The sequence below is a fragment of the Lissotriton vulgaris genome, chromosome 2_1 (assembly GCF_964263255.1).
Source record: "Lissotriton vulgaris chromosome 2_1, aLisVul1.2, whole genome shotgun sequence".
In the NCBI taxonomy this organism is placed as follows: domain Eukaryota; kingdom Metazoa; phylum Chordata; class Amphibia; order Caudata; family Salamandridae; genus Lissotriton; species Lissotriton vulgaris.
In genome coordinates this window covers 1,489,851,186-1,489,866,226 of record NC_141687.1, presented here as the reverse complement: position 1 = coordinate 1,489,866,226, position 15,041 = coordinate 1,489,851,186, and the positions used below count along the sequence as shown (strand labels likewise).

The 15,041-nt window shown below is 45.4% G+C and overlaps 1 protein-coding gene across 2 annotated transcripts in view; it reads left to right on the top strand.

Moving 5' to 3' along the window:
• The window catches only part of DPP10 (dipeptidyl peptidase like 10), a 1,575,897-nt gene that overhangs the window by 1,286,189 nt on the left and 274,667 nt on the right, over nucleotides 1-15,041 (top strand). For both annotated transcript variants that reach the window (XM_086957361.1, XM_086957360.1), the window contains exon 14: nucleotides 3,993-4,084. In XM_086957361.1, coding sequence (XP_086813487.1) covers nucleotides 3,993-4,084 — 92 coding nt within the window. The remainder of the gene's footprint in view (nucleotides 1-3,992; nucleotides 4,085-15,041) is intronic.

Below are 15,041 nucleotides of genomic sequence, written 5' to 3'. Positions count from 1 at the left end.
CAGGACTCTGGCACGACTCCGGCGCAGGTACGGCGCGTCCGCTGTGCGCGTCCGCTGTGCGGAGGCATCCCTATCAGTTTTTAAAGCGCTGCTAGAGCGCGTCACCAGCCCGACCCACACCCAATATGGCGGCCAAAAAACGAAGGACACAGCCCTCGGCGTCAACACTCAGCCGAGAGCTGGTGAAAGGCAAAGGGAGGGGGGGGAATTAGCACAGAGCGCCAGGGAGCGCTTAGGAAGTCCCACACACTTCTTAAAATCAAGTCTGTAGAACGAATTACCAGAAAGCTTAAAAACGGTGCAAATAGCAAAGTAAAGAGGGCGACCTCCCGGCTTCCGCCTCAGGAGGGAAAAGCAGCTTTAGTCAGAATGATCACACGTTAGATCCTGAGAGTCCCTTTTAAAGCGCTGCTAGAGCGCGTCACCAGCCCGACCCACACCCAATATGGCGGCCAAAAAACGAAGGACACAGCCCTCGGCGTCAACACTCAGCCAAGAGCTGGTGAAAGGCAAAGGGAGGGGGGGGAATTAGCACAGAGCGCCAGGGAGCGCTTAGGAAGTCCCACACACTTCTTAAAATCAAGTCTGTAGAACGAACTACCAGAAAGCTTAAAAACGGTGCAAATAGCAAAGTAAAGAGGGAGACCTCCCGGCTTCCGCCTCAGGAGGGAAAAGCAGCTTTAGTCAGAATGATCACATGTTAGATCCTGAGAGTCCCTTTTAAAGCGCTGCTAGAGCGCGTCACCAGCCCGACCCACACCCAATATGGCGGCCAAAAAACGAAGGACACAGCCCTCGGCAACAACACTCAGCCGAGAGCTGGTAAAAGGCAAAGGGAGGGGGGGATTAGCACAGAGCGCCAGGGAGCACTTAGGAAGTCCCACACACTTCTTAAAATCAAGTCTGTAGAACGAACTATCAGAAAGCTTAAAAACGGTGCAAATAGCAAAGTAAAGAGGGAGACCTCCCGGCTTCCGCCTCAGGAGGGAAAAGCAGCTTTAGTCAGAATGATCACACGTTAGATCCTGAGAGTCCCTTTTAAAGCGCTGCTAGAGCGTGTCACCAGCCCGACCCACACCCAATATGGCGGCCAAAAAACGAAGGACACAGCCCTCGGCGTCAACACTCAGCCGAGAGCTGGTGAAAGGCAAAGGGAGGGGGGGGAATTAGCACAGAGCGCCAGGGAGCGCTTAGGAAGTCCCACACACTTCTTAAAATCAAGTCTGTAGAACGAACTACCAGAAAGCTTAAAAACGGTGCAAATAGCAAAGTAAAGAGGGAGACCTCCCGGCTTCCGCCTCAGGAGGGAAAAGCAGCTTTAGTCAGAATGATCACACGTTAGATCCTGAGAGTCCCTTTTAAAGCGCTGCTAGAGCACGTCACCAGCCCGACCCACACCCAATATGGCGGCCAAAAAATGAAGGACACAGCCCTCGGCATCAACACTCAGCCGAGAGCTGGTGAAAGGCAAAGGGAGGGGGGGGAATTAGCACAGAGCGCTAGGGAGCACTTAGGAAGTCCCACACACTTCTTAAAATCAAGTCTGTAGAACGAACTACCAGAAAGCATAAAAATGGTCCAAATAGCAAAGTAAAGAGGGAGACCTCCCGGCTTCCGCCTCAGGAGGGAAAAGCAGCTTTAGTCACACCTTTGCTTTGTGCAGATCCTGTTGTCGCTGACACAGGTCTATTCTTTGTCCTTTGTTGCAAGGAAGATCAGAACTGACATTCTGGTTTCAAGGGTAGCCCTTAAATCCTAAATTTAGGAGTATTAGGGATGTCAGTGCAAGTAGCGAATGGGGTACTATCTCCAGCGTCTAATCCTTCCCAGAGGTGACCACATCCGGTTGTGTGTCACCTTTTCCACCAAGAAACTTCTATTCTACCACTTTTAAAAATGGCAAAGGTAGGTGTACAGACCAGGTAGCCCACCCTAGAGGCGCGGCTAGCCTTCTGGGGGTGCACACCTCCTGAATACAAAATTGTTTCACCTGCCTTGGAGCAATTGTTCCTGGGGACAGGCTATTTATGTCTTTGGGAGGCAGCCTGGTTGCATATCACAGGAGGCCATGTCTTTGAAGCTCACTGACTTGATGTGCAATTTCACTAACCATCCTGCCAGGGAGGCAGGTGTGACCACCTTCCAGTCCAGGCCATTGTTTCTGACTCATGGAAGAGTTCTTACCCCCTGGTAGGGGGTCGGATCCCTGGTTTCCCAACAGCAGTTGCGGGCTGGCAGCCAGAGCACAGGAAAGACTGGGGCAACCAGGTAGGCAACATATAAGGTAGCCACCTGGGTGCATGGCACAGTGTCCTTGACACAAGATTCATGTCAGAGATGATGAGGCACATTGTTTTATACCACACATGACATATTTTGTGGTACCATAATGGAGCTGTCAACCTCGTGTTTACTTGGGTGCCAGCCCATATTATCCCATACACCGACTATCACTTAAAGTAGCCTTTAATACTAAAGGCCATTACGCGGACATACAAGCTTGCACTTATACGTTCACACCTTTAATATAATGAACCCTGCCTCCTAGGCTTAGGAGACCTGCTTTCGAGGGGACTGGCATTTATTAAAAATAGTGCATTGGCCTTGACACAATGATGAAGGTAAAGTCGAATTTGAGCATGTTTGCACTGCTCTTGCAGTCTGCAATGGCAGGCCTACTGTTAGTAGTTATCTGGGTCACTCAGGGATGCACAAACAGTGCTTCAGGACCTGCTGACCCCTTTAACACTCATGCCCTGGGTACCACTGGTACCATAAACTAGGGACTTCCAAGGGGGTTAAAGACATTGCTAATTGGGGGTTGCCAATTTACACAAATCAGTATTAGGCAGAGAGCACTGACACTGGGCCCTGGACAGCAGTCTCCAGTGACTAATAGTCATAACCATCACCATTGGAGCAAACAGTCGGGTGGGGTCCTGTTAGATATGGCTCTTGTTAGGGGATTTCCCTAAAACATTTCACGTTTTTTTTCCTCATGGTTTATGATGATTTTCCTTTAGCTGCCTTAGGACTCTGGGCACTATCCCACTGTAATGCAGTGTGAAAGCATGCACGGCGCTCTTCCTATGCATGCTAGGAAGTGGTGCTTACTTGATTGGTTTAGGTTTTCTACCTGTGAGTGCCAAGCAAAAAGGTACACCACATACCCAGGGCAGACATTGCACTGGCTAATAGTGGGACACAGCACTGATTGTGCCATCCACCAGAATAGCCTACCAAACATGTATCAGGCCTGCTATTGCAGGCCTGTGTGTGCATACTTGCGCTCATGCTCAGGTTGGCCTTTCTAGATCACTGGTTAATCTTCAGGGGACATTTCAATACCACTAGAGCATCCATGGTGTAAGTCTAAATGAGTAAAGAAAGTGAAAGCTGAAAGGCAAAGCAGGTACAAGTGTTCCCTGCCCAGGTAGTGAAGAATGCTCATATGTTTTTTCAAAGGTAAAAACTGTTGTTTTTCCTTTTTAATTTTTTAATAAACTCAATTTGTGATTTGCTTCATTTTTCTTCACCTGGATAGTTGTTTGAATGGTGTTATGTGAAACACACCTCATTTTTTTCTCTATAGGTTACTTTAATGCTCAGACCACTTCCCCAAAGAAGAACAAAAGTTAACTTTCGTGAAACATGTTTACCTTTCTGGATCCACTGGCTAGTCAACTTGGAGCTCAGTTATAGCTTAAATTTGATTCTCGCCTTTCTTTCCCATATTCTCTCAGGTTTATAATCACGCCGGAGGAGTGTGAGCAAACTGCAATACCACAACTCTAAGCTTTAATGATTGTAATGTTGTAACTGCCGTACAGTACTTTTCCGATTTCAGATAATGGTATAGGTAGGCATTTTTGCATGTATTCCTCGGTACTAACCTAAAACTGAACTCCCTGATGGGTTTGTATTGCATAGCTTGGTGAAATAATTATTACTATTTTTCTATTAATTTATTTTTTCTTTCTGCACCCTTACAGCCCAAAAGTGATCAAATCATCATACGACATCTTACCTCTGGAAACTGGGAAGTTATTAAAATCCTATCATATGATGAAAATTCTCAGAAAATGTAAGTAGGCAGTTTTATGTTACCATTAATGTTCCTACCTATTTTAGGTATATTAAGACATATTTTATTTTTTTAGTCATAAAAATTCACGGGAGACTTCTGCAAGAAGCAAAGGATTAGTGTAGAAGTGTCCTAAATTCCTAGATTCCATGTACAAGATGCAGAATCTTATAAGTAAATGGACAATATTCCAATAGTGTAATCGCCTGAGAAAGACCCGGAGATTGTGCTGGGCGCTGCTCGCTGTTTATTACTTGATCTACAGAGATTTGAAGAGAAAATGTTCTGGATGCACTCAGGCGCAACATTTGATAGAGAACGCAATGTAGATAATGTAGATATATCTTGCCTTTGAAGTAGCTGTTGAATATTTGCTGTGGTAGTGCATTATTATACCGCTGACTGATGTGCCAAACAAGGGCCCACAGTGGTTGTAGGTTATCAATAAATGACCTTTCATTAAGAAAGAGAGACATGCACATTAGCAGTCAAATAGTTATAAACTTCCCTGGAAATAAAAGAAAGAATTTGATTGGGCATCATACAGTTACAAGAGAGATCATCAAGTACTGATAGAGCAAAACATATCTGCAGTACACATACAAAATGCAATGAAGAAAACGTTTGAGTCTCTTGAGATCATAGTTGTGGGAAGGCGGGATTTTTGATCTCTTATCTGATCACTCTAGATCCAAATCCCGATCAGGTCGACTGAATCTTTGTTGCCTGTCATTGAGTAAATAGGTAATCTACCACTAGGTCAACCCAACCAATAATTGGCACGACTCTGAAGAACCACTTACCACGGATCAGTTTTAAAGTTTTATTGTAAAGCCAAAGTTAGCTGAAGGTATAAACATCTCAATATCAGGTTCAAAAGGTACACTGGCATCAACAAGAACATGAATTCTCTGAATGATCTTAAACGACAGAAAAATACCACCAATGCTAATTCAAGGATTAATAGATTTGCCAATATAGACACAAGCTGAAGCTTGCAAGACATTTACAGAATGAAGAAAAAATCAGGTTAGACTGTCCCTACACTGGACTAGGTGACATCCCTACTCAGCAGAGTCTTAACCTAAAAAGGTGTCAGCCGTGGTGACTTCCAAAGAAGTTCACGCACTTTTCTTAGTCTTAGATGAAAACCTATGCAAAGCAGTCATGCCCTCTCTGCCTACCCATCCGCTCTCTTAGGGTCCTCAGGCCAACTGCTCTCTCCACCCCAGGGTACTGTCCCTAATACAAAATCACAATCGAAATTTGGAACGCCCCTCTGAGACGCCCCTCACGTGGTTTCAGTTCTGGTTTCTTCCATGATGGCTCTCCTCTGGGCCTCTCGTTAGCGTTGACCTTGCTTCCCAGGCTCTTTCTCCAGCTCGCCGGTACCCCCCAAAACATTCCAATACACTCCTCCAGGCCTGTGCCTGGCTTCCTAGACAGAGCTCTATTCATCAGTCTCTTGATTGGAACCCCCTCGCACCTGCAAACAGACACCCATGAATAGGGCCCCAAATTCCACTCTCTGGTTATCTATCTCCGGCCATAAACTTTACAAAGGAATGACAATTTATGCTCTAACAAGGCTCGATTCTAACTAACACGTGCAGATCAAAGAAGCCGATTTATCTTTCCAGGCCTACTAAATTATCTAGCAAGCGGCCTGTACTTCATGAACCCTTATTTCTAAAACTAAAACAATTCTTGTTAATACACTCTGATTATATAAAACACTTCTATGAAACACGAATATAAAACACTTCTATAAAACATGATTCTTTAACATGTGGGCATCAATTATTGAATAATGGTAAATCAATGTCATGTCAAATTTGTAAGTACACGTTGTCGATTTTCATACACTGCCATGAGGGCTGCACATTTCTACGTTTTGCAGCATTACATATACTTCAATAGCAGCTACATAACATGGATTCTAATTAACACTTCTAATCAATTTAGTAATTACACACGTTTCTACATTAGTCTCACACTCTATATGATTCTCTATATTAACTAAACAAACATTCAGAATACATATGTGAATATATAATTTTACTTTATATGCTCTTAGCTGAGTTCGTGCATCAAGGTTGTAAATATGGTGCACTTATACGTTTTCTCAGATTTGCTCTCTCTCAGTTCCCCCCTTTGATGACCTCTAGGGGTCATCACCATTATTACATCACTTTTGGCTTGTCAAACAGCACTTATTGCAAGGTTCCCTCTCTTTATCGTTTCCAGAGCCCCCAGACTCCTGTATTGATTATCTTGCATAGCAGCTAACCTTTGTTCCTGTTCTCTCATGGATCTTTGCAACCTGTTTGCTCTGTACCATTGATACAGCCTCACTAATCCCCACAATATGAGTATGCAAATTATTATTATGAGGATAGGCTTTAAAATATACCAAACAAAACTCTTCCCTATGTTGGCAAACCAACCTCCAACTTTACCCATTCCGTGACCCACTTTTTCCCACACATTTATTTTTGTCAGATCTTCAATTTCTTGATGTATCTCAGTTATATTTTGTATGCCTGTCTCCAGAGATTTTGAATTGTCTGGAATGTAAGTGCAACATTCCTGGATCTTCAAAGCCTTACAGACTCCGCCCTCTTTGGCCAACAGAACGTCTAAGGCAAGACGGTTCTGAAGAACCATTGCCCTTATCGATTGCATCTCTCCTTCCACCAGCATGAGTGATCTTGCAGTACTTGCAGACAATCTGTCTACAACTGTAGCCAGTCTCCTGATCTTGACATCATTAAGTATCAATCCTAAAAGAGGGAACATAGCGCCAAATACATCTCCAACTACCTCAGCATCGCCTACGTCTCTTCTCCCCCTTGCTGAAGCTTTTCCCTCTATGATCTCTAAATCTTTTGCATGATATATTTTGGGGAAGACAATTGCCAAATAACATGAACCATACCAGTTGTCAGGCAGCTTCACGTAGGCATTTCTTCCACATACAAAATATACATTAGGAATCACTTGCATTCCCTTCAAGAAATCCTTCGTGTAATATTCTAATCGAAAAGCATGTTCACAACTGACTTCACCTACAAACACATTCTCATAGTAAGTTTTACTTCTGTGTAGGCATAACTTCCCTTTTTGTGTTCGATCTAAAGCTATTGGACCCTTCCTTTTGTGTGCCTTTTCCTCCTCAGTCCAATCTGTTTTCCACTGTCCGGACATTTTCAGAATCTTTTGCCTTCTGTAACGGTCATCAACTTGCCCTATAAACTTCTTCTCAATCTCTGACACTTTGCAAGTTAGATTGTTTCTACGTGCATATGAAGTATCTAGTGTATCCCAAGGAATGAAGAATTTCGCCAATCTATCTTCCTTCTTATAATAGTCCCATTTGTTCATTTGCTTATAGTTCGGGACTTCTGGTAATACTGAGTCATAATTTGAAAAGTAATATTCAAAGCTATCTCGTCCGTAAAATATGCTAAGCAATAAACTACATGTAATACCATAAGTCAATGGAAGATGATGGTATCTAATGCCCTCATCTACAGAAGCAGGCAATTGCATGCAGACATAGCAATCCTTGGCCTTCATGGCATCAATGTACTCATATAACAGTTTGGCATAAGCGTTGGTTTTAAAGTTGCCCTGCGACTCGTCTACATGTAACCTACGGGCCTCTGCTGCCAGCAACGCTTTCTCTTGAATTGCATTGTCCTCCTTTTTACCAGCAGCAGCAGGTTTCGATGTCACTACAGGCTTTGCATCTGTTGCTTTTGTTACACTTGCATGTCCCACTATATATGATACGGTAACTACTATAACTATAAGAAGAATCACTCCTGCTAATAGTGTGCCTACTATGCATTTTGCCTTGCGGTTCGGGTTACCGGCCTCCATGTTCTCAAATAGTATTTTCTTCTGAAAAGTCTCTTTTCGTTTATCTCTTCAATCAGTTCTCTTTGCTTACTCAGTCAGCTTCTTACTTGGAAGCTGATAAACCCCTTTTGCAAACATAGTCTCTTAATTTTCAGCAACAGACAACCCTAGCCCTACTCCGTCAACTAGATGAAACGTCCCTAAGTTTTCTCTTCTTCCACTAGGCGCTAGGTTATCTTCTCTCTCTGGCTTATTTACAAAGTCTTTAGCAGTCTACTACAATACGCGTTCTAGCAGCTCTAATGGCGTACTCTAGTATTTCCATGCGAAGTATGAACTCTTCGTGTTCTGTTACTACTGTGCCAAATGTTGGAAATTCCACTTCATTTAAGACCATGTACTTTATTGTGCTTAGGTAGGGAGGGTTGGGAATATTGAGTGTCAGTAACCCTTCGGCTTCGACTCCAGGCACCAACAACTGTACTTCCACTTTGATGAGGGGGTCAGTGCTGACCACTATCACTGCCCTCACCCTCCCGGATCTCTGTCCCCAAGACATCTGCTGCCAGGTAGGTCCACTCAGGAGTAGCGTACCTTCTGCAGGGCACACGCACCCTCCTTGACCTTCTTAGATTCTCTGCTTCTGAGCCCAATGCACCTTCGTCCAGGTCTGAGTCTTCGGATATCGGAGCGAGGGTACTCTCTGAAGCTGATCTTAGGCTTGGTGTTCTCCTTCTTTCCGGCCAGCTAGCCTCTCCACGCCTTTCCCTCCTGCTCCTTGTCCTTGCACTCGACTCTTGATCACTTACTGCTTGATCAGTGTCTGTTTCGTATTCACAGCTATTTTCTCCTTCTGTGGCAACGTCAGTTTCGCTGGTGTACTGTCCGTCTTCAGCCTGGTCAGATACACTCCCAGCTTCCTCTGGCACCCCCACAGCTTGGCTGGTCCCCTCTATGGCTTCTTCGTTCACTGTTGGATTCTCGTCCGAGAGAGGAGCTGTTTCTTCCAGGGGTGCTGGAACTCTCCGTGTATGCGAGGCGTGTATCCAGTTGGGCAGACCTCCACACTTGACTGCAGTGTTTGTTACCAGTATGACCTGGTAGGGTCCACGCCAGCGCACGTCTAAGCAATTCTTCCTGATGTGTTTCTTCACCACGACCCAATCCCCAGGGCACAGGTCGTGGCACAGGTCTTGAGATGATGGGATTTCAGCAGCCTGCACCTGAAGAGACACAGAATGAATGGCGTCGGATAATCCCTTGCAATAGTCCAGGATCAGATCATCTGTGATATTCAACAGTGCGGCAGTAGGAACTGATGGCAGTCTCATTGCCCTCCCCATTAGTACTTCGTGCGGGGAGAGTCCTGTCCTTCTGTCTGGTGTACTACGTATGCTCATCAGGACTAGTGGCAAGGCATCGGGCCAACTTAAGGATGTTGAAGAACAAACTTTAGCAATCCGGGATTTTATTGTGCCATTGATCTGTTCCACAATTCCCGAAGCTTCTGGTCGATAGCTACAGTGCAACTTCTGGTCTATATCCAGAGCTGAGCAAAGCATTTTCACAATTTCGCTGTTGAAATGTGTTCCCCTATCTGATTCCAAAGAGGTCGGTACCCCGAAACGCGGTATTAACTCCCTAAGCAATAACTTTGCTACTGTGAGTGTGTCACACCTGCGTGTAGGGTAAGCTTCGACCCATCTAGAAAATATGCAAACCACCACCAAAACGTATCGAAGGCGATTGCATCTTGGCATTTCAATGAAATCCAACTGCATCCTATTGAAAGGGCCACCGGACCTTCCAATGTGACTCAATGTAACTGGTGTTCTTTTCCCTATGTTCAAATGCTGACAGGTGATGCATCGCTGGCACACTGCTTCTGCGGCCACTCTAAACTTGGGGTTATACCAGGTTTGTCAGAATATCCGCAACATAGCTTCTCTACCTAGATGTGCTGGACTGTGTATTCTCCTTGCCATTGGACTAACTAATTCATTTGGCAGTACTGCTCTCCCATCTGCGGAAACCCAAAAACCCATTTCACTTTTCACACAACCTGCAGTTTCCCATGTCTGTTTCTCAATGTCTGGTGCCTTTTCTTGCATGCCTTTTAACTCATCCCAAGTGTCTACAGTCTCTAGTACCATAGTTAATTCTGTCCTTTCCTGTATCCCACTCACTTCCACTTCTGTGAAGGAATATCCTTGCTCTGCACAGTAGCGTGCAACTTCGTCAGCATACCTATTGCCTTGTGACACAAAATCCATATTTTTTGTATGAGCTGTACATTTAACGACGGCAATTGCTGCCGGACCTTGTAATGCTTCCAACAATAGACGTACAAATTCCCCATTTCGGATTGGTGAGCCTGAAGAAGTCATGTAACCTCGTTGAGACCACAATTGCCCGTAGTCGTGAACTACTCCGAAACCATATTGGCTATCGGTGTAAATGGTGACTCGAATTTTGCTACCTGCTAAACAGGCACGTGTCAATGCAATGATTTCGGCTACCTGAGTGGAGTGTACTCCTTCCAGGCAAGCGGGTTCCACAATCCAGTAATGGTGCAAACAGCATAAGCTGCTCTCAACTGACCAACATCGTCCCTTACACATGAGGCATCCACAAAGAAAATTTCATCGGGGTCAGTCAATGGCTCATCCACGATATCTGGTCTTGGTTTGGTGCATAGTTCAGTCACATCAAGGCAATCGTGATCTTCACATTCATCATCTTCTATATCATTTGGAAGTGGCATCAAAGTAGCAGGATTCAAAACAGAGCATCTCTTGAGGGTCACGTTCTCTGCAGCAAGAATGACTTGCTCATAGCGCGTGAGCCTACTATTCGTCAGATGCTGTGTCTTGGTCCTGGTCATTAACAGTTCAACAGAATGCGGTACATACACCACTAACTGGTGCCCCATAACGATATTTTCACACCTCTCGATGCTGACACCCGTTGCAGCAACGGATTTGAGACATCCGGGCAACGCTGCGGCTACTGGGTCTAATGTAGCCGAGAAATATGCAACTGGTCTACGGGCATTTCCATGGATTTGGACCAAAACTGACAAGGCACAACCTTCTCTTTCACAGCAGTACAGTAAGAATGGCTTTTCGTAATCCGGCATTCCTAGAGCAGGGGCACGACATAAGTCCTCCCTCAACTGCAAGAATGCCATCAAACAATCTTTGTCCCATGGTACCAGATCACTCACCTCCTTGTGCGTCAGTTTTTGTAGCGGTTTTGCTTTCAGTGAAAAGTTAGCTATCCACTGTCGGCAATAACCAACCATTCCTAAAAACATCCTGACTTCTCTCTGTTTTGTGGGCGGATTCATTTTCATGATCGCCTCTATCCTGTCTGGTGACACCTTCCGTTTCCCTTTTTCAATTCGGTGACCCAAGTACTGCACTTCTGTCAGACAGTACTGTAACTTGCTCGGGGACACCTTGTGCCCGTTCTCAGCTAGGTGATTCAGTAAGGTGATGGTGTCTATTTTGCAATCTTCCTCAGTTTCTGATGCAACAAGTAGGTCGTCTATGTACTGGACTAGAACCGAGTTCCGTGGCAGTACTAGACTTTCGAGATTTTTCTTCAGCAGCTGGTTAAAAATCGATGGGCTTTCTGTATACCCCTGTGGGATACGACACCATGTTAATACGCGATTTTCTATTTTAAAAGCGAAAAGAAATTGGCTCTCCTCATCTAATGGGATCGAAAAGAAGGCCTGGCAAAGGTCTATCACTGTGAACCACTCGGCTTGGAATGGTATCTGAAACAGTATCACTGATGGATTCGGTACCACTGGACAACATGAAACAACTATGTTATTAATCTTTCGAAGGTCCTGCACTATTCTGAATTTCCCACTAGGCTTCTGCAAACCCATAATCGGGGAGTTACATGGACTACCCACGATTTCTTTCATTATTCCCTGCTTAATCATGGATTCGATCACTGGTTTTATCCCTGCAATCGTCTCCGGGGTCAGTTTGTATTGTGGCGTTCTTGGATATTCGACATTTGGTTTTACCATGATTTTCACTGGTTCTACTCCTTTGATCAGTCCTATCTCTTCCCCAGTGAAATCCCACACCTCAGATGACACCGCACCTCTCAAGTCCCATGGAAGCTCCTCCACCGTCAAGGTAGGATACAGCTCCACGCATACCTATGAGTTTGTGACCTTAAAATCGGCATCATCATCGTTAGTCTGCACTTCCACCCCCTGAGGTGTGCAATATATAGTACAATTTAATTTGCATAACAAGTCTCTTCCCAACAGACACACAGGGCTGGAGTCACAGACCACAAACTGATGTTCATCTCTGTATTTCCCTATTTTCACTGATACTGGCTCTGTCAAAGAACTGGTAATTCTTCTGTTTGCGACTCCTACCACTTGAATGGTTTCCCCTGACATGGGCAAATCCGGGACTACTGCTGATCTTATAGTGGATCGAGTGGCTCCTGTGTCTACCAGGAAGGTTGTAGGACACCCTGCAACTTCAGCCTCTACATACGGTCCCCTTTGGTCCACTTCCAGAACTGCCCCAAGGGTACAGTCCTCCATATTACTCACACGCTGTCCAGTCAATGGATCAACGTAATAGCATTCCTCTCCTCCTACGAAAAGTGGCATTTGTCTATAGGTTTTTCCTCCTGTCGCTATTCTGGGTGGTTGAGGGAACTGGGCTCGAGGAGCTGGGGTCCCCCCTTTGACCACCTTTCCATTTTGCATCGCTGTCCCTTTTACCAGACTGCTCTGGTCTTCTTCTTCCGGTCCTAATTCTCCAATTTCAATATTATAGGGACACTCGCGTTTCCAATGCCCCACCTCGTTACACTGGTGACATCTAGTCGTCTTTTTCAATGTCACAATGTCTAACCTAGGTCTCGAATTAGAATTTTCCTCATTGCTTTTATTCTGGTTATTTTGTCTCCGACCCATGGTCCCTGTTCCCTGTTGCTGCTGTCCACCCTTTCCGGCTGTCTGCATCTGTACCAACATCAGTTTCTCCTTAAGCTTCTTTGCTTTGGAATCTATCTCATCACTACAATACCTTGCATATCTCAAAATTTCATCTAAAGGTTTGTTTTGCCAACAAATCAAATGTTGCTGAATCATCAAGCAAATATCAGGTCTTAATCCCAAGACAAATTTCGATACGAACTGTCCTATGTCTTTTGGATCCATTACATCTGGTCCGCTGTATTGTTTGAACGCTTTCAGCAATCTTTCGTAATATTCATGAACTGTCTCTTTAGGTTCCTGCCTGGTCCGATCTATTTTGACCCAATCTATATCCTGCAATGGCACTTTCTCTTTCAGCCATGTCATTACCCTTTCGTACTTTTCCATAACTTTTGGAGATGGTCCGTTTGTATGAGTATCCCTCTCCGGTTCAGACGTGGGCCATTCGACACTAACCTTACATGCCGTCCACAAGTCCCCTGGTACTACGATGTCAAACAGGGTGTTCAGGTCGACCCACAGCACCTTAGAAATCTTTACGAACCTTTCTACCTGCTTATACCACTCCACTGGATTTTCCCTCAGCTTAGGAAAAGAATTGGTAAATGCAGCTAAGTCTCCCCTACTCCAGGGTACGTGCACATAGCTCCCATTCGCGATTTCTCGCAAAGGGAAAGCTTCCATTCTCTGTAGCCCTCCCTCTGGGGACATCCCAATGGTGCTCCGCCTGACGGTCCCCTTCTTGGACCATCTTTCTTCCCACTTATCCAGATCTCTCCATGTCCTTATCCCTGTTATCAGTTCTCTGATGTGTGTTTTTAATCCTATTGTTCTCCTCTCTTCAAGGTCCTGATCTGAATAATGTAACCTATGGTTCCCCTGTAGTGCCTTTGTTCTCGACAAGTCTACCATGTACTTGTCTGCTAATTCAGATAACTTCTCATGTACTGCTCTCGCCTTTCGTGTAATATCCTTTGCTATAAACAGTACCTCATCTTGCTCGTACATGTCAATCCTCTCTAATGGCAAAGTTCCATCTATTATTTCATCTAAATCCGAATTTAAGCTGGTCACATCAAGTCTCCTAGCTTTTATGTCAGCTCTCAATACATCATTCCTACAGGGTCCATTGACCTCTCTCCCGTCCCAGCTCCGAGTCCTACGCCTAGGCTCAGGTGAGTTATGGGGAGTCTTCCCATGTTCCCATCTTTCTAGGTCCCATGCCTTTCCGTCTTCTCTTGGCGTGTGGTGAAACAATGCTCTATTTCCCACCGTCTCGTACTGTCTATTCTGCTTGACTTCCTTAGACACATGGTAGGGCCCTTCACCGTTTCCCATGATTTCCCGGTTCCCTTGCTGCCTGGAGTCGCTCAACACATGATAAGATCCCTCACAACTCCCCATGTTCCCACAATCCCGTTCCTGTCCGTGACTGCTGGACACATGGTGAGACACCTCGCGGCTCTCCATGCTCCCGCGACTCCAGTGTGGCCTGCTGTCGCCAGGTGCATGGTGAGTGCACTTAAAGCTATCCCTGTACTCCTGCGTTCTTCGATCTCCCTCGCTGTGAATGGGGCGAAGCACCCCTCCACATCCTGTAATCCTATCTTCCTGCACTCGTCTGCTTCCACCACTGGTATGGCGGGTATCTCCTTTACCTTCCTGACTCTTCCCGTCCCACTCTGGACCGCTTTCGCCAGCCCCGCAATGAGACAAGGCTCTGCTGTCTTGGCTTCTCCATTCGGCTTCCACTCCCATCTTGTTATTCTGAATCTCTACGGCAGCATCCCATTCCTTCAAATACTCCCTTAACTCTTTAAAGGATTTCGGTCGGGCCCCCTTAGATCCGTCAGCCCTCTCTGACCCTCCTGTTCTATTATGGGATCCCCTACTTGATTTAGCGGAGTGCTCCAATCTCTTGGACCTGACAACTGCCTTTGGGAATTAATCGTGTTGTTCCTATTCTCCATTTCTGCTCTCTCCCTGTCGAACCGCACCTGTTCCTCCTCTCGTTCTCTCTCTGGGTTGTAAATCGATACTACGGGACCTATAGTGACAGGTACTTGGAGAGCGTCCGGCAGTTGGTAGGACTTAGCACGCTCTGTT